We start from the raw sequence: 19,890 nt of genomic DNA on the forward strand, positions 1-19,890 counted from the left end.
TATAATTTTTTTTAAAAAAAGTTAATCTAAAAGAAAAAAAAGAAGGTGACCTTATGGCATTTGTTTGAACCTCTTTTTTGTTTGTTTGTTTGTTTGTTTGTTTACTGCTTCAATAGAAAGGTCCTATAATGTTACATTTCAATTAATCTAATTTAAGAAATATTTATCATGTGCCTATAGTATTGAAGGTAATGTGATTGGAAATAGATTTATAGAGATTTTCCACAGTAGTTGTTACCATTTATTGGGTGCCCAGTGGGCACTGTGCTAAGCTCTTATATTCGGTGGGGATGACAACAGAGTAGTTATTGTTATCCCCATTCAAGAATGTGGGAACTAGAGCCCTAAGAATTTAAGAAACTTGCTCAGGGTCTCAGTTAGTAATGAGAAAGCTAGAATTCAGACCCAGGTGTGTTAGATCCCAAAGCACATCCTCTTTCCACATGATACCACTTTGCCTTTATGGACGTTATGCTCAGGTAGGACTGAAAAATAAGTGTCTTAGTCCATTCAGGCTGCTATAACAAAATACCACAGACTGGGCAGCTTATAAACAACATAAATTTATTTCTCACAGTTCTGGAGACTGGGAGTCCAAGATCGGGGTGCCCAGCATTGCTGAATGAGGACCTGCTTCCAAGCTGCACATTTGTTACATCCTCATAAGGCAGAAGGGGCTCTGTGAAATCCACTTTATAAGAGTGCTAATCCCATTCATGAGGGCCCCTCCCTCATGAGCAGCGCACCTCCCCGGGACCCCACCTCCTAACATCATCACATCAGGCCTCAGGATCTCAATATATGGATTCAGGGCACACAGACATTCACGGCATACCAACAAATATACATGTAATTAAAAGGCAAAATAATAAGAGCTGAAAAAATGTCACACAGATCAAACTGGCAGATGGCATATAAAGTTATAAAAATTCAAGAAAGGATTTAATGGAAGACACATATTGACAGGTTTGAAAGCTAGATATCAACATGCATGCTCAAACAGGTTTAGCCATCCAGTGGTAGGAAAATAACCGAAATAAAAACTTTGAGTTACAGGCCTTAAGTAAGAATTTCCTGCATTTGGGGTGAATAACCACTTGAGACCAATTTGTACAATTTGACCAGTTTATGTAAAAACTAAGCTTTGGTCCTCAAGCTTTCTGGTAGAGGTCTTCTTTACATTTTTAAAAGTTCAGGTGTCTAAAGAACCTTTTACAATTTGTATCTATTAATAGTTGCCATATTAGAAATTACAACCAAGAAATTTTTAAAATATGAATTTAAAAATAACAATAGTAAACCCAGAACATTAACATAAATCTTCTTCTAAATTAGGGAAGAGTACCATTGTTTTACACTTTTGCAAGTCTCTTTACTCTCTGGCTTAATTGAAGAAAGCTGGGTTGTCATATCTCATTTTGTACTTAGTCATTTGTAGTGCCACAGGTCATGTAGCCTCTAGAATACTCCACTATAAACTCAGGAGAGCCCTAGCTGGTGTGTCTCAGTGGACTGAGCATTGGCCTGCGACCCCAAGGGTTGCCAGTTCAATACCCAGTGTAGGGCACATGCCTGGGTGGAAGGCCAGGTCCCGAGCAGGTGGTGTGTGAGATGTAACTACACATTGATGTTTCCCTCCGTCTCTCCCTTCTTCTCTCTAAAAATAAATGAATAAAATCTTTTAAAAAAAATTAAAAAATAATCTCAGGAGAGAATGAGAATGAAAAAGGCAAGTAATGTTTTAGTACTATTGTGAAAATAGTTTTGGTTCTCAGAGCCCCTGAAAGGGTGTTGAACTCCTCCAGTAATGCTCCCACCACACGTTGAGAATCACACTAGAGAAAGTGTTACAGAACAGAGAACAACCAGATTCAGATTCATTGACTTACCGATTTCTAAAAATCCCAGAGCATTAACTTATACTTTTTATCTTAACCCTTGTAACTCTGGTCTCTCAAGTTTTTCGTTCATTTATTCATTCAGCAAACATTTGAATGAAAATATAGTACCTACTCTCACTATATCCTATATTGGGCTCTGGGAATACAAAAAGAATAAGATAGTGTTCTTGACTTTGAGGAACTCATGGTACATAGAGTCCAGAAAGCAGAAATGGAAATAAACAAAAGCAGTACAATGATAGTATTATAGTATCATAATAGAGCAGGGTGCTGTGGGGAGCACAGAGGAGAGAGAAGCATGAAGGTGTCTGATAAGCTTCACTCCACAACCCACTTAAGTTGTACAGATAGCAAAGGAGAAGGAAAAAGCGATGTTCAGCAGATTCAGAGACATTCCTTTTGATGAGTCAAAGTGTATTTTGCTCTGGCTAACCCCAGAGGACAAATGAGGAATGCCAAAAAATGGATTTGGAGAACTTGCAGGAGTGCGGATTGTGAAGGGCCTTTCTCACTATGTCAGTCTACAGAATTTGGCCATTATTTTGTGTATCAGTGCTTCTCAGATTTTGGTGTGGATAAAGATCACTTAAGGGGTTTAATAAAAGCATAGAATTCTTTTTTTTCCAGGATTATTAATTCATTAATTCACTCAGCCAATATTTATTGAGCTCTTATAGGAAATGTTTTCAAGGAACTTCCCTAAACGCTACATTTTTAACAAGTACCTCAAGTAATTCTGATGTAAGTGTATAGAGGATCCTGAGCTTCATAATTTAGCTCATTAATTCTCTTCATTCTTATTTTCCCAGGGAGACAAATGTGACAAAATCAGATTTGATGAATTTTGGGAATAAAAGCCTGGGAAAATTAGACTTTCTGTAAAAATTTATTTTAATGCTAATTCAAGAAAAATAATGTATTGTGGAAATTTAGTCTAATTCCCTGTATTAGTTTTCTAGGACCACCGTAACAAAGTGCCACAAACTGAGTGGCTTAAGCAACACAAATGTATTGTCTCACAGTTCTAGAGGCAAGAAGACTAAGACTGATGAGTTAGCAGGATTTGTTCCTTTTAAGGTCTGTGAAAGAAGAATCTGTTCCAGACCCTCCCCTTGGCTTTGGAGGCAGCAATCTCTTCCCTGTTGAAGTAAAAAACATCAAACCTGTAGAGAATTTTTATGAGTTTATTTCAGCCAAGCTGACAACATGCCATGACAACATGGCAACATCTCAGATGTTCCAGAGAATGACAGGTTTGCAGTTGCTTTTATACATTTAGAATTAAGGAGGGAATGTAAAGGAGATTAAACGAAGGAGAGAGAAAGCAAGGTACAGTTTAACAGTAAGCACACTCCCTCCAGGGTGCTTACTCCTCTGAGGTGTCTAAATACGAGGTTAGGTCTGGCATTTCAAAGGTGTGTTAACCTAGATGCACAAGAACAATGGACAGGCAATTTAAGGTAAAGATAAACCTTTTTATAGGCTTGGGTGTGACTGTGCACCAGACCTGCCCAGCCAGGAATTTGTGGTCTGAGTACCCTGTGAGGTTCCTGTCAGTCAGGTATAGACCCGCTTTCTCCTCCACTTCCCTATGTCTTTACATCATCTGCCTGCACAGGCTGTGCCTGAATTTTCTCTTCTCTAAGAACACCAATCCTGTGGGCCAGGGCTGCCTTAATGACCTCCCTTTAACTTGCTTCCCTCTGTAAAGATTCCCTCTCCAAACAAAGCAACATTCCGAACTCCTGGGGCTTCAACATGGGATTTTGGGAGGGCACATAGTTCAGCCCATAACAGTTCACTTTCTTCTTTTTAGCTTTAGTTAGAATATATTACATTTATCAAACAAATACAGTGGTTCCTAAAGAATTTTTATCAGACACGCTGAGAATCTAATGAAAGCCATGGACCTTCCCCCTGGAAAACACATATATACCAATCAAATTTACTATTATTCCAGAAAAGTCTTAGCTCTACAAAAGGCAGTATTGTAGCATTTCACTTTATTATTATTGTTTGAGAAGTAATTTTACACAAAACTTTTAGCAATCTGTTGCTTAAATAAAATGTAAGCAATTCACTGAGAAGTAGTTGTTATGCAGCAGTTGCCTGCGAAAGGGTCACTGTGTGAAACATCAGTCAGTTTCTTTAATTTGGTTGGCGTTGTGGCACTGTCATCAGTTTATTTAGGACAGATTAAAAGAAAGTTAGCTATGAAGAGACCTCATATTTTATTTGTTCTTTAAGCATGATTAAAATGCCTTTATTTGCATATGAACATAATAGCGATCATACTTTATTTCTGCCTAATTATTTGTGGCATGTACCCTTTTAATGAACTATTATTTTTAAGAAAAATGTGTTATCATTTCATCTCTAATGCTTATGTTCCTGAAAATAATTCGGACATGTGTTTGCTTTAGGGTTCCCGGAGGAAGGCCTCCTCCCGTCCGTGACAAACAGACCAAACTCAATTGTGTGCATCACGCACAACTCTAAGGTTCTTTTTGGCAGATATTAGGGGCGCCAGACTGTTGGAGGGAGGTGAGAATTAGTTACTCCCCTACAACCTTGTTGCCAGGTTATCATGAAACAAATTCTGGTACACACATAAAAGCGTCTGTTCACACACATAGTAAGACAGTGTGATAAACTTGTTCTATAAGCTCTGTGAATCCCAATGTCCTCTTTGGTACTACATTTTATCTCATATTTTTTCAAGGTAATATACTAAATAAAGAAAATATGGAAAATATAGAGAAGCAAATAGAAGAAAAAAAATCACCTGCTCGCCCACTATTCAACACCGATCATTATTTATTATATGTTAGAAATTAAAACCCACCTCTTTTTCTATGTATCTGCTTGCCTTAAAAACAAAACTTCCAGGATCTTATTTTATCATATAATAATAACACATGGACATTTCCTTGAGTCATTAACTTTTTGGTAATGTAGTTTTTAATAGCTACATCACATTCTATTGTATGGATACACCTTAATTTATTTAAGCAATTCTTGTTGCTGGTTGTTGAGAATATCTCCAGTTTACTGTTAAAAGCATTGCAGAACTTCGTAGACTTATTCCTTTGTTTTTCAGACCTAGTCCTTATGTACCTATCTGTCGTTGGCTGTTAAAATGACAATCTCCTTTTCCTTCTTTTTAGGTCACAATTCTTACATAATTCTTCAATTTAGGTTTTTAAAAGTGTAATTTTTAGCTTTTTGCTAATATAAGCCTTGTGTTTAGATAAAGCAGGTTAAAAGTACTAATTGGAGTTTTTGATACACTAATTATTGCATTAATACACTAGCTTATTTTAAATATACACTTTTAGGAGTATATATCCTGGGGAAGTATGGACAGAAGAAAATCAGAGAAATACAAGAAAAGGAGGCTGCAGAATATATTGCCCAAGCACGGCGACAGTATCATTTTGAAAGTAACCAGAGGACTTGCAATATGACAGGTAAGGCAATGAGAAATAAAATGTGCAAAGAAGCGCTGTTCTAAATGCTTTGTATGCCTCTATCCTTACAACAGTCCTTTAAGATAGTCCAGTGCTCTCCTTAGTTACAGATGAAGGATACTGAGGCACAAAGAGATTAAGTAACTTGCTCAGGGTCACACAGATTCACAGCTGGTGAAGGGTTGTCTTGTAATTTGTGGTTAAACTGGGCATATTTATCATGGAGACCAGATGGCTAAAAGAATACATGAATACTGTATTCAACTAGATACAGAAACATATTTGCTCAGTGTTCATACAAATGGCTAGAACCAAAGAACAGACTTGTCTTTGGTTCAGTAGGCTGAAATGGGAAGTAAAAAACTCTTAACCTTTAAGGAGAATTATTGAAGACACTTCTCAAATCATGTTGTGACACCACATAATCTTTAAACCAGTTCCCTACTGACTGCATTTGCTGAATGTAGGACTCTAACCTTGCTTTTTCTTGGTAAGGTAACATATCATGTTGGGCCAAATATAGATGCCAAGTAGACTTAAGAGCTATTAGTCACCTTTTACTCCTCCTTTAGTTAATAGTCTGAATACCTTCAGGGGTGTCCAAGCTGCAACCTGCAGGCCACATGCAGCCCAGGATGGCCATGAACGCGGCCCAACACAAAATCGTAAATTTACTTAAGACCTTTTTTTGTGCTCATCAGTTTTCTTTAGTGTTTGTGTATTCAACCTGTGGCTCAAGACAACTCTTCTTTCAACGTGACCCAGGGATGCCAAAAGTTTGGGTTCCCCTGCCAGGCTTAGGTGATTTCATCATACGGCTTGAGGAAATACACAGAAGCTACATAGTACATATAGCGCTGAAATAAACATCTAGAGTTGGTTAAAAGCTGAACTTTCTATAAAAAAACATAATGTGGATTTTGTAATTAAGGTCATGCCTAGGTAAGAAGGAAAAATTATACACTAAAATTTTCCCTTTTAGAATGTGGTATTTAAAACATCTTGATATTTTTTTTCATTTTGTCATTACTTATTTAGTGTTATAAACTCATTTTAAATTCACATGTGTACATTTTTTCCAAAATTTCTTATATCATGCATCGACCCATAAATAAAACAGCTGTAAATTACACGCAGCCTCTTTTCCATAGAGCCCCGTGTCTTATTTCATCCTCGCGTTATCCTTGGGAGCGGCAGGCAGCAGCCATTGGCAGAGCCGGAAGCGCAGCCCAGCAGCTCTTCATTCCCAGCTTTGTGCACTGTTGCCGAAGTTAAAATGAATGCTTATCACTTGCAGTGTTTAATAAATAAATGTTTTTCTAAAATTAGAAATAAAATGCGAAGCAAAAAGCATAGCTGAAGATAGAAATGTTGTTTGTAATCAATTCTACTATATCAGAAGTAAACACTTATTGTAAAAAAAATTGGAGACTACAGAAAAGAAGAGGAAAAAAAAGAATTATCTGTAAGCCATAGCCCAGAGACTACCGCTCTTAGCATCTGGGAATAATTCTTCTCCTACTTTTTCTCTGTGTACTTATTTATATTGCTGTCATCATAGTGTATATAAAATTTTGTTCACTGAGCATAGCAGATGAATGATTTGTTAGCATATAATCCATTATTATTATTGTTATTATTAACTTGGAAGCCCTCGCCCTGCCCTGCCCTCCCGACCCTTGCTAGTTGCTAGTCCTGCCACAGGGGCTGAAACAGGGTGCGCCCCTCGGCGGGGCGCCCTCCCACCCATGGCCTGCTTTGTTTTCTGTCTTGTCTCAGTGCTGTCCATGCTGCCGACCCTGAGGGAGGCCTTAATGCAGCAGCTCAATTCCGAGAGCCTCACAGCCCTGCTGAAGCACAGGTAACCGCCAGGGACCGCGTTTGTTTGTGTATATACTGCACCTAAAGTTTGTACAACCACCTGAAATCCTTTTCAAACATCTTTGTTTCCTTATTTTTTCTAAGTAAAGTCTATAATATATAGGCTTATTTAGAAAAAAAATTTACTAATTATATCATATTCAGTTCATATTTTATTTTGTCCATTTGTTTATGCTCTATCCTGATGCATAAAGTATTTAGGTGAACAAATATTTATATGCATTCTGGTTTTTATAGAAATAGATCTTCTCTCATTTTGGCGTTATTCAGAAATGTAATTACTGAGTGCTTAGGGAATGTGTTTCTGAACCAGATATTATGAAGCTAAGTGATGTCGAATATTGGGCTTGTTAAAAAGTTTACAATGTAATAGGTAAAGCATGTGAACACAAGTTTTAGATAAATAAGGCATATGAACTTGCCTTTTATACTCCTGACAAAATGAAGCACAAGTGTAGCGTGAGCACACCGTAATGATGTTACCTTACTGTGACAGTTTACGGGGTACAAAGCACTTTCGCACGTGGGACCTTGGATACGGAGTGCAGTATGCGTTAGGGTATCGTAATTTAGTGTGGCGCTGTGTAAGTTGGAAAAGGGTTTCAGAAGGAAATGGCTTCAATTAATAAACTTTAATCATTGTGGCCTTCCTGAAATACTTACTTTCCTTGTCATTGTCCCCCAGCGCCCTGGGGAAGGAAGGGCCATTTCCAGGCTGTCTTTCTGTGCCAGGCCCAGTGCTAGGTGCTCCCGTTTCCTTTCCACATCGAATTAATTTTCACACTTGCTGCCATTTAATTTTCACAATATCCTTGTGAGGCGGATATTATCATTCATTTTGCACATAGGAATTTGCTGCTCAGACAGCTTCAATAGAAAGCTGGAACATTTCTTGAAACATTTTCTATATTCAGAGAATATCTCCCAAAGTAACAGTGGATTTGTGTACTTGAGATTTCATCTGATGAAAGTGTAATGCTAGTGTTGAGGGATTTTGCTACTGAATTTCATCGTTCTTAGAGGTTGACATGATTTCACTATTACATACAGATGTAAGGTTCAGTTTAGAAGTTAGTTTATATAATTATATGAAGAAGAAACATATAAGCAGATTACTCTCAAATAAATACTTATCACACATATGTACATAAGTAGAGAATAAAAATATTTTTTAATTGTCTTAAGTTTTAGTCTTATTGGGGAAACAAGACACATGAAAAAAGTGAACAGCACCTTTATAAAAGCAACATAAAAACACACAGTAAACATAGAGGCATTCTTCCTTCCTGGTGACTCTGCTCCTTGTGATAATTAAGATAAGGTAAGATATTGCCATATTTCCCTTGAAGATAATGCCATCAAGGGAGGAAGTAAATGAAATAAACTATAATTCCCTTGAAGATACTGCCATCAAGGGAGGAAGTAAATGAAATAAATTATAATTCAAGACACATTACGTTTGACCTGTGGTCAGAAAAAAAAGAAAGAAAAGCCAACTGTGGGGTGAAAAGGTGGCAGGCTAGAGAAGACGGCTTAATTTGGAAGGCCAGTCCTGGCTAGCTTTGAAGGAAACATGTCATTCCTCTTAAGTTCCTACGAGTTTAAGGTGAGCAGCAGTTCTCATTCACTGTTTCCTCTTTATATCTCAGTGTTTTTTTTCCTTTTGATTTGAAGTTACTATTTGTAGATTGGAGTAAAAAAAAATATCCATTTGAAAGGTATTTGCATAAAGAGGAGCTTGAGCCCTTACAAAGTGTGATTCAATAAGGCCTCTAATCTAATGATTGTTTTTGTATTAGTTTTCAGTCAACTAAGGTCTCATATAAGCCTGTCAAGCAAGTTAACTTTCTCTTTAAACTAATTATGATAATTACTAGTCAGGAATAAATAAAAGACTTGATAGTCTTAATTTGTCAGTTTTATAATAGCAAATAAACATTCATCACTGTTTCTAGTACTAGGCATTGTTATTGAACATTGATAATGTTTCAATGAGTGACGAATCTTTTTTTTTTAATTGTTTAGTTTATTGAATTTAGAGAGAGGAAGGAGGAGAGGGAGAAAGAGAAAAAACAACTTGTTATTTGTTCCATTTACTTATGCATCCATTGGATATTTCTGGTATGTGCTCTGACGGGATCGAACCCACAACCTTGGCGTATCAGTACGATGCTCTAACCAACTGAGCTACCTGGCCAGCACCAGTAAGAATCTTAAGTATCATCTGTCACAAGAGAGGTCGAACACTTTGAGGAGCAGTTTAACTCTTCAGATATTTTAGTGACACTAAAGGATTAAAAGTGGCCCTGGCTGGGTAGCTCATTTGGTTAGAGTGTTGGTCCGATACGCCAAGGTAGTGGGATCAGTCCCCAATCAGGGCACATGCAAGTGAATGCATAAATAACTGGAACAACAATTCAGTGTTTCTCTCCATCTCTCCCTTCTTCTTTCTTTCTAAAACAAACAAAAATTTTTAAAAAGTAAAATTAGAATGAATTCATGATACATTTTATCTCTTTGAATATATGTTTATATGAATACATAAATATACATATATTTACTAGCCTAGTCTACTGAAAAGGCTTGGAATTGCTACCCAGTGGCAATGGGTATCTTTAATCTTTAACCAAAGGTTGCTGTCTCCTGTTACCATTTCCTGCAACCGGGGAGTAAGAGTCTCGGAGAAATGGCCAATTTCAGGTCTGCAGCAAGAAATGAGCAAGTTAAACACAGAACAGCTTTCCGTGTCAATAAGCAAGGAAGCTATTAGAGACTAAATGAGCTCATGTCCAAGGGATTCAGGAACCAACCTGAGTAGTCCCTGCCTTGGTCAGCGGGGGACAATTTAAACATCAGTAAGAATAACTACAATGAGTTAAAACATACTAAATATCTATATCTAATCTATATCTGCATCTCTCTCTATATATATTTAAATTCATGTGTTTGTAATAATACTTTAAAACAAAAAAATACTTCATTATTTACCTTTCAATGATTAGAAGACCTCCTTCATTATGTGTAAAATGGTAAATGAGGGAAAGAAATAAACATTTTTTTCTGTTCTTCCTGTATGAGTTTATAACATATATAGGCATATGCTCAGAAAGAGGTAAAAGACTGGAAAGGTATATACCAATGTACCAGTGAAAACAGTTGTTATCATTGGTTACTGAAATTATAGGTTCTTCTTACTAGATTTTGTGGGCTTTGTTTTCTACAGTTACCCTGTTATAAACTGTAATTAAATATATAGCTATAAAGTTCAAAGTTTTCTGTTAGATTATCTAATTATTATTTTCATATGTTCTCTTTCTTTTTCTTTAGGCCTTCAAACAAGCTAGAAATATGGGAGGATCTGAAGATAATAAGTAAGTTTACATGCCCTGTGACAGCACCTCCTTAAAACTTTTCTAAAGGGGAAGTTTTGTACTGCTATGTGGATGACTCTGTACCTCGTAGAGTTGTCAGGATTAAATAATTCTAATAAAATAGGTAGATCAAATGTCTGGCCATAGAAAGTACTTAGTGACTGTTAATGATGTTGGTGGACTATTGTTATTATTACGATAATGTGTAAACCTGCCCTACATATTGCTTATACTAGGTACTGATATCTGAAATATTATACTTTAAAGAAGTTTTTACTCCAACTCAGCTAGTAACTTTATTTTGCTACTGTGTACAAATTTTCCTTAGTAATAAAAGTTTGAAGCAAAGAGCTGCCCTGGGGTAAGCATATAGATATATATTAATACGTATACAACCATGTCTTAGAACTTTTTACTATCAATTATCCCTCCATTTTCCCATCCATTCACCTAATCTTTATCAACTGAATCATGCTTAAGCCTTCCCGTTTGAAAGTAAACATTTGCAGTACCGTGTATTTCCTTTCAGCTTTACGCATTCTCACACACTTAGATAGTAACAAAGATTTCTACATTCCCATATTCTCACTCCCACTCACTCTTTGACACACTAAGGCCTGGCGTCCAGGCCTCCACCCAAGCAGATCTTGCAACATTAGTAGTAATTTTTATGTTGCTAAATCCACTGGGCATTTTCCTCCTGCTAGACCTCATGGCAACCATCAACTCCTTCACTCGCTCCTCCTTTTGAATACTGCCCGGTGTTACTGCCAAACCTCCACTCCAGGCGCGTCTCTGTGTTTCTGCACCTTCCTCCAGACATTCACGCTTAGCCCTCGTGCACTCTGCACTAGCTCCCTGGACAAGTCAGGCTTCTGAAGCTACAACTCTTAGTGCTTCCCACTCCTTCCTTATTTTCCTTTTTATTTTTACTTATTTATTTATTTTTAATCCTCATCCAAGGGCAGGCTTATTAATTTTTAGAGCAATTCCTGTTAAAATACCAATGGCATATTTCACAGATCTAGAACATGTATTTCAAACATTTGTATGGAACCAAAGAAGACCCTGAATAGCCTCAGCGATCTTGAGAAAGAACAAAGTTGGGGGGATCACAGTACCTCTACCAAACTATACTACAAGGCCACTGTAATCCAAGAACAGTCTGGTACTGGGATAAGAAGAGACATACAGATTAATGGAACAGAATAGAGAGTAATAATAAACCCATGTCTCTATGGTCAATTAATATTTGAAAAAAGGGGGACAAGTGTACAATGGAGTAAAATTAGCCTCTTGAATAAATGCTGTTGGGAGAACTGGACTGGTACAGGCAAAAGAGCAAAACTAGACCACCAACTCACACTATACACCAGAATAAATTCAAAATGGATAAAAGACTTAAATATAAGTCCTAATACCATAAAAATCCTAGCAGAAAACATAAGCAGTAAATTTCCAGATATCCCACATCTCCTAGGACAAGGAAAATAAAGGAAAAAATAAACAAATGGGACTACATCAAATTAAAAAGCTTCTGCACGGCTAAAGAAACAATCATCAAGAACATATTTGCCAATGATACATCAGACAAGGGTTTAACCCGCAAAATACATAAAGAAGTCATATGACTCAACACCAGGAAGACAGACAATCCAATTTAAAAGTGGGTAAAAGGCCTAAATAGAAACTTCTCCAAGAAGGACATACAGATGGCCCATAGACATATGAAAAATGCTCAACATCACTGGCCATCAGAGACATGCAAATTAAAATCACAGTGAGATAGCACCTCACACCTGACAGAATGGCTATCATTATGAAATCAACAAACAGCAAATGCTAGCAAGGATGCGGAGAAAAGTGAACCCTAGTGCACTGTTGGTGGGAATGTAGACTGGTGCAGCCACTGTGGAAAATAGTATAGAATGTCCTCAAAAAGTTAAAAATGGAACTGCCTTTTGACACAGTGATTCCATTGCTGGGAATATACCCTAAGAATCCCAAATCACCAATTCAGAAGGACATACGCACCCTTGTTTTAATAGCAGTGCTAGTTACAATAGCCAAGTGCTGGAAACAGCCTAAGTGCCCATCAGTAGATGAATGGATTAAAAAACTGTAATACGTGTACACAATGGATACTATAGCACAGAGAGTGAGGGGAAGAGAGAAAGAAAAAGAAGGAAAGAGAAAGAAAGAAAAACGGAAAGAAAGAAAGAAAAAGAGAGAAAGGAAGAAAAAGAAAAAGGAAGGAAAGAAAAAAGAGAGACAGAAAGAAAAAAATCTTTCCTTTTGCAACAGCACAGATGGAACTGGAGAATATTATGCTAAGTGAAATAACCTAGGAGGTAAAAGACAAATATTATATGATCTCACTTATAAGAGGAATCTAATGAACAAAATAAAATAACAAGCAAAACAGAGCCAGAGATATGAACACATGGAACAGACTGACAGCTGCCAGAGGGAGGATGGGGAGGACGGGACTGGTGGAAAGAAGGGGAAGGGATTAGTCAAAGAACATGCATGAATGGCCCGTGGACATGGACAACAGTACCGGGACTGGGGGAGCAGGAGGGGGGAGCTGGGCAGAGGAGGGCAAAGGGAGAAAAATCGGGACAGCTGTAACAGAATAAACGAATTAAAAAAATAAAAATATTTTTTAAAAAAAGAAGAGAGAGAGAAACATGGATGTGAGAGAGAAACATCGATTGGTTGCCTCTCGTGCACCTGGACCTGGGACTAACCTGCAACCTAGGCGTGTGCCCCGACCAGATAGCAAACCCCAGACCTTTAAGTTTATGGGACAATGCTCCAACCAAATGAGTCACACTGGCCAGGGCCTTATTTTTCCTTTTAAAGCTAATAGTATATAACCTTTCACTCAATATATTGGTTATTGTTTTAGTAAGAGATCATAGCTAATCTACATTAAAAAGATGTAAGAAAATAGACTGAAATATTTTGAATTGATATATTTTTGCACTTGAAACCGTTACAAATGTATTTTTAAGTCATCCTATGAAAAAATAACCATAGGGATGATTTATCATTTTACACATTTATTTGTGTTTTAATAATAGTACCAAATGGTTTTGTTTTCTCTCTGAAGGTTTCACGAGAAGTATTGTGGCTGTATATAGTACTTGTATGCTGGTTGTCCTTTTGCGAGTCCAGTTAAACATTATTGGTGGATATATCTACCTGGATAATGCAGCAGTTGGCAAAAATGGCACCGTAAGTTGAATAGACTTAAACAGATATTGCCCTTGCAAGTGGTTCAAACTTGAACTGAATATTACTTATTCTTATAATTTCTATAAATTAAATATCTTCTTATTTCATATGATTGTAAACTTTTAGCATTATTATTTTTATATTTTTAAACTAGACTTTCTGTTATGTTTAAGAATATTATTTTGCTTATTAGTCCAGGTCCTGAAAATCTCAGCTCAAGTCACACTGAAAATACTATTTATTTACTGATAATGTTGGGTAATGTAAGCTACTTCTATTTCATACAGACAGTCCTAGCTCCCCCAGATGTCCAGCAGCAGTATTTATCAAGTATTCAGCACCTCCTTGGAGACGGTACGATTTGTATTTGCAAACTGTAAATTAATGGTAATTCATTTTTTTGTACTATTGAGCAATTTGAAAAATAAACAAGGCTTTTATGTTTGTTTTTCTTTTAACAGGCCTGACAGAATTGATCAGTGTCATTAAACAAGCTGTGCAGAAGATTTTAGGAAAGTAAGACATTTTTCTTGGGCTTTTCTGACTTCCTGATTCTAATGAATAGAAGAAAAAAAGAGTCCTCCTAGCGGAGCTAGTAGCTTGTCAAACACTAGTAACACCACAAATGGTGGTTCCTGAAATTCTTTGTATCCTAGTGAGAGAGACAGCCCTCGATATTGCATTGTGGAATCCATTTTCTCATCAGTGCCAACCTTTTGATACTAAGGGGAAAGCCTTACTGTTTCATTGTTTATTGATTGATCTCCAAACAAACCAGAACTATTTGGATCATGAGATAAAAGACCTACTTTAAAATCTGCCTGTAAGGCGTTTATCTCTTATTATACTGGTAATGCCTAAAATTACAATGGGAGCTTTCTTGTGAAATATGCAGGAAGATCTTTCTTGGCTCTGTAATAAATAGTGCCCCTTAACTGATGGCTGATTTCTTCATCTGCTCTAGAGATCTCACAGTCAGCAGTTTCAGGTTTGACTGGATGAAACAGGATCTCAGATAGTAGATTGTAGGAAAAGACTGCGTAGGATGTATCATAGAGTTCCAGTTAATTCCTAATTTCCTTTTCTCTGTTTCCAGTGTTTCCCTCAAACATTCTTTGTCCCTTTTGGACTTGGAGCAAAAGCTAAAAGAAATCAGAAATCTCATTGAGCAGCATAAATCTTCTTCCTGGATTGATAAAGATGGATCCAAATCTTTCCTGTGCCATTATATGATGCCAGATGAAGAAACTCCATTAGCAGCTCAGGTACTTAATTCATAACCATTTAACCAAACCAGTTACTCAATATATTTATATTTTTTTTTATTGTCTCTTAAAATTTAGATTTCTGAGTCTCTTAAAAGGTATGTGATTGAAAAATATATATTTCAATAATTTAAATAAAACCTCTAATTTAGAAAACATTTCATATATGACTGATTTCTGGTTAGAAACATTTATAATTTTAGATTTCAGCAAATTTTTATTGAGTGTTAGTTATGTCACAGATATTGTGGTGTGTGATCAGGATATAAAATGAAGAGGACATGTTCATTACACTGGGGAGCTCAGGAGACAAGTTCCGTTCATGTGGCCAGAGCATATTTCTGTGAGATCAAGCAGCAGAAGATAGAACTGAGAGAGGGGGCAAGAACATGCGGAGCTTTGCATGCCATGGTGAAGAGTCTGAACTTAAACTTATAGACAAAGAAAGGTAAATTTTAATCAGGCCAGCTCCACGATCGCATTTGCTTTTCCTAAAGTAAACCAATGATGGCAGTATCAAAATGGACCGAAGGTAGCTGTCACCCTGTTGAGAAACAAAGAAGGCCTAATCTAACAACTATCCACTATGGTGTTGCTGCACACCTAGGTGTCCCAAGCAGTTGTGATTTAAGTCATTCATTGGTTAAGAATAATAAAAATGCCAAAGATTGAAGATTATATACCTCATTTTAAAATAATTATTGGTTGTTTCATATGTAAGTGGATTGCACCCATGCTTTGCAGTTGAGAAAAGAGATCTCTCACTTGACAGCTGGAAAAGCCTTAGACAGAAAGGTCCCGATGCCATACCTCAGCATTAGAACAAAGAATGATGTATTTTTAATTGCCTGCAAGCTTTCCCCTCCCCTGAAGACCCCAAAGATAGACCTGTCATGTGCTGAGACGCCCTGAAGTCATGAGTAGGCCAGAAAGCCCGCCACCCATGTGAGGCTCCCATGCAGGATGGTGGCTAAGATGAACAAGCAGAACTGATGGGACAGAATTAATCAAAGAAACAGGAGAAAACTTGCTTACAAATTAGAATCTCAAGGAGATGCAGTAACAGTATTAAAAAAGCATTCTGGGATGATAAAACATTTTCCAAATTTTAAACTTCAACAGTTGAACTGAAAAAGAAAGCTATTCAAAGGAACAGGTGAAGAGAGGAAGGATGAACAAAATCTTACTTAAGTTGAGTTAAAACCTAAAACTTCAGATTAAAAGGATGCACAGAGCCCCATAACAGCATAGACTGAAGAAAAAGACACAAAGGTATCCTGCTAAAGTGTCTTACTGATAAAAGAAAAAATAATCTCAGGCCTTTGCAACCTCAAAGACTATTTTTTTCTTTGTAAATATATCCTAGAAACGTGTCCAAGAGGGCCCAGATAAATAAAGATTTTACAAAGTACAATTTTACTTTGTCTCATCTTTTAAAATCACATAAACCTTTACAGTTCTTTTTGAGTTTAACATTTTTTAATTGTTGATAGAATGTAGACTTTTAGATTTCTTCAACTCTTGAGTTTATTAATATGACTAGTTTCATCATAGCTCTGTGCTGATATTTGAAGCCTGAAGTGTGGCATTTTCATTTCACAGGCCTGCGGGCTTTCTCCTAGAGATGTTACCACTATTAAGCTGCTCAATGAAACCAGGGACATGTTGGAAAGGTATGTATACTGCATGTAACAGAAAACACGTGTTTCTATTTTGATTGTACTATGACCATTTTTTAGTCTTTCTTGAACAACGTATTCAACATAATCTTTTGTTAAAATTAAATTTTGAATCTATTTTTCTGCCTTTAGGTAGGATTTCCTACCTAAACTGGTGCTTCTCTCATTAGGGCAGAGAGGGAAACAGATTTTTTTTTTTTTCAAGAGGCCCTTACCTGGCCCACTTACTTCTCTAGCCTAGAGATTCTGTATACTCGTTGAGGGACTGGAATATAGTTAATATTTATATTATGAAAAAATCTTTCAAAGACGATTCTGGTATACCCAGTGTGTACTAGTAAATAGTCAATGTTTGTAAACCAGCTTTGTAAAAAAGAAACACTAAAATTGTAACCACTGCAGTTCTGATTACCAACTTTGGGGCCACTCACTACTGACTCAGGAACGTGAGGAGAGATGCTCTTGCAAGCCAGAGCCAGCCTGCTTCCGCTAATCTTCCTGTGTGTGTACACACAGTCATTCTCTCTCTCTCTCTCTCTCTCTCTCTCCCCTCTCTCTCTCTCCTCTCCTCTCCTCTCTCTCTCTCTCTCTCTCAGGACTATCCCCCTGCCCATATAATGTTCCTAAACCTTTGAGTGATCAAAATGCCACATCTTCCCTAATTTGAGTGTTGCTATTTTAAATCACCCAGAAGAGAGACAGGGTGTTAACAGTAGAAAAAGCACCAGACTCTACATTAGAAGAACACACCTAGACTCAAGATTGGCTCGCCCGTGTATTAGCCGTTCAGTCTTGCTTGCGCCACTGAAACTCTTTCAGGAAATTTTATCGCTGTAAAGCCTGAGTAGTGGTGCCAGGCTTGCCCCCTTTATCTTAAGTGATTAATATATCAAAACTGCTTTCACAGTAAAGATGATTTAAGACCATATGTCCAGTTCTGTTTTCTGAGGAAATTATATCCTCTGCTTATAAGAGTTTTTCATGATCTTGAAGAAAATCAGCCAATTTTTAGGTTAACTCAGCTACTGAATCTGAATGCCTCCAGTAGAGTCCCCTAACTTTCTGCAGTAGCAGTCTCTCCTTTTTCTTACTCAGCTTTCCACCAAATCACTCTGTGAAGCTCCAGAAAAGGTCATCAGTGAACTTTTGTCAAATCCAGTCAACCCGCAACATTCATCTTACTTGACCTTTCTCTGAAAATTGACACTATTGATCAGCCTTTCTTGAAATTCTTGTCTCATGTGGCTTCCATGGCAGTCTAATCTCTTAATTCTTCCCTCAATTCTCAGGTCATATTTTCTTAGGTTCCTCTATGTCTATCTGTCTTTTAAACATACAGAGTTTCCCAGGTGTTTGTTCTTACTTCATCCTTAATTGCTCCAAGCAGCTTTATATACTCCCATTGCTTTAACTGTCTTTATGCTGATACTTTCCAAATTTATAGCCCTAGCCCTACACTCCCATGAGTTTGTATGGATTGAGATTTCTGCATGTCAAAGATAGAACTAATTTGTTCAACTAGGCATTTTCTGACTTTCATAGCACACATACATTATTCTTTAATCAGAGAGTTTTCGTGAAGTACTAATATGGCATAACAAAAAGATCTTGAACTTTAAGATAAAAAAGTGCTTGGGTTCAAATTCTAGCTCCCCCATTTACCGATTACATACCATCAGATAAATTTCTTTATCCCTCAAGTATCCAGTTCTTCATCTGTACGGGATAGTAAAATTTTCTGAATTATCGGTATTTCATGATGTAAAGCAAACCATTAATCTGTGACTATAAAAAGATTTCAAAAATTTCTTCAAGAGAAGTGATATTGATATTTTAAAAATACATTGTACAGAATGCTACTGTAAGAAAATCTAAAGAAATGGGTGAATATTTTCATTGTGCTATGCTAATAAGCTCTTTTTTATTCTAACTTTTAAAGATTGACTCATTGATATATTTTTATAGTGTTTAGGCTCTGAAACCTAGATTGTGACTAGAAATGGTGGCTGTCAAAGGTAGCCACAGTTACTGAACTTATTTCCTTTTCCATTAAATCTAATTCTTATTTTGTACAGTCCAGATTTTAGCACAGTTTTGAACACCTGTTTAAACCGAGGGTTTAGCAGGCTGCTAGACAACATGGCCGAGTTCTTTCGGCCTACGGAGCAGGACCTGCAGCGCGGCAACTCCATGAATAGGTAAGATGGCACACAAAAGTGTGACTAGTCTAATGGCTGCTCTAATAAAATAGTGCTTTTGAGGCATTCATTTTTTGTTCCCGGTAACAAAAAATCTTAGAGGATAAATTTGAGTGCACCTTTTTCAACAAATTAAGCTCTTTTAAACCAGTGACTACTTCATTTTGGACTTAATATTAAAACTCATTCTTTTCAAAAATTTTCCCAATATAGATAAGTACCTAAGTTGTGAAACTGCCTTTCTATAGGCCAGATTCCAATTATTGAGGGGTTTTCTTAAAACTTTTTATAATACAAAGCTGAAAATGGTTTTTTTTTGTTTTTGTTTTTCCTTTTTATTGAATTTATTGGGGTGACATTGGTTAATAAAATTAGGTTTCAGGTGTACAATTCTATAATAAATCATCTTTAAAAATGTTTTAAATTTTAATGTGTTCTCTAACTTTATTCGAGTACTGCAAGCCATAATTGGCCTATATAATTCAATACTTTGGTCATTGTAATAGCCAGGCATTCCTGTTGTAGATTTCCGTGTGATGAATTATCTCCTAGTGCTGCCACTACATAAATGTATTATTTTCAGCCCTTCTTGTAGGATTGGGAATATTTAGTGAGTACAATTGTTAGTAATTTTAATTATAACTTTTACTAAGTAATGGATTCATGCTGCCAAAAGTATTTTATGGTTTCATTATAACATCATCTTAATGTAAGCACCTTGGATCTCCTATGAGAGTTTACCCTCTTTAAAAACCTCTGTCTTTCATATAAACTCAGGAAATGATAGGTACTAAATCAATGTTAACTAACTGTAAACTCATTAAAAATAAGGGAAACAGTAAATGATATGCAGTATGTATGTGCAATATCCTAATTACTCCTTAA

At 36.6% G+C, this 19,890-nt stretch overlaps 1 protein-coding gene across 1 annotated transcript in view; it reads left to right on the plus strand.

The window, feature by feature from the left end:
- The window catches only part of PEX3 (peroxisomal biogenesis factor 3), a 28,999-nt gene that overhangs the window by 1,827 nt on the left and 7,282 nt on the right, over positions 1 to 19,890 (plus strand). Inside the window, exons 2-10 of the mRNA XM_054570058.1 lie at positions 5,240 to 5,371; positions 7,151 to 7,232; positions 10,580 to 10,623; positions 13,739 to 13,863; positions 14,151 to 14,217; positions 14,325 to 14,379; positions 14,960 to 15,128; positions 16,731 to 16,801; positions 18,883 to 19,005. Of these exons, the coding sequence (XP_054426033.1) occupies positions 5,240 to 5,371; positions 7,151 to 7,232; positions 10,580 to 10,623; positions 13,739 to 13,863; positions 14,151 to 14,217; positions 14,325 to 14,379; positions 14,960 to 15,128; positions 16,731 to 16,801; positions 18,883 to 19,005 (868 nt within the window). The remainder of the gene's footprint in view (positions 1 to 5,239; positions 5,372 to 7,150; positions 7,233 to 10,579; positions 10,624 to 13,738; positions 13,864 to 14,150; positions 14,218 to 14,324; positions 14,380 to 14,959; positions 15,129 to 16,730; positions 16,802 to 18,882; positions 19,006 to 19,890) is intronic.

This window comes from Pteronotus mesoamericanus, unplaced genomic scaffold, assembly GCF_021234165.1.
Source record: "Pteronotus mesoamericanus isolate MK-2021 breed Mesoamerican mustached bat unplaced genomic scaffold, CSHL_Meso_final contig_20, whole genome shotgun sequence".
NCBI lineage: Eukaryota > Metazoa > Chordata > Mammalia > Chiroptera > Mormoopidae > Pteronotus > Pteronotus mesoamericanus.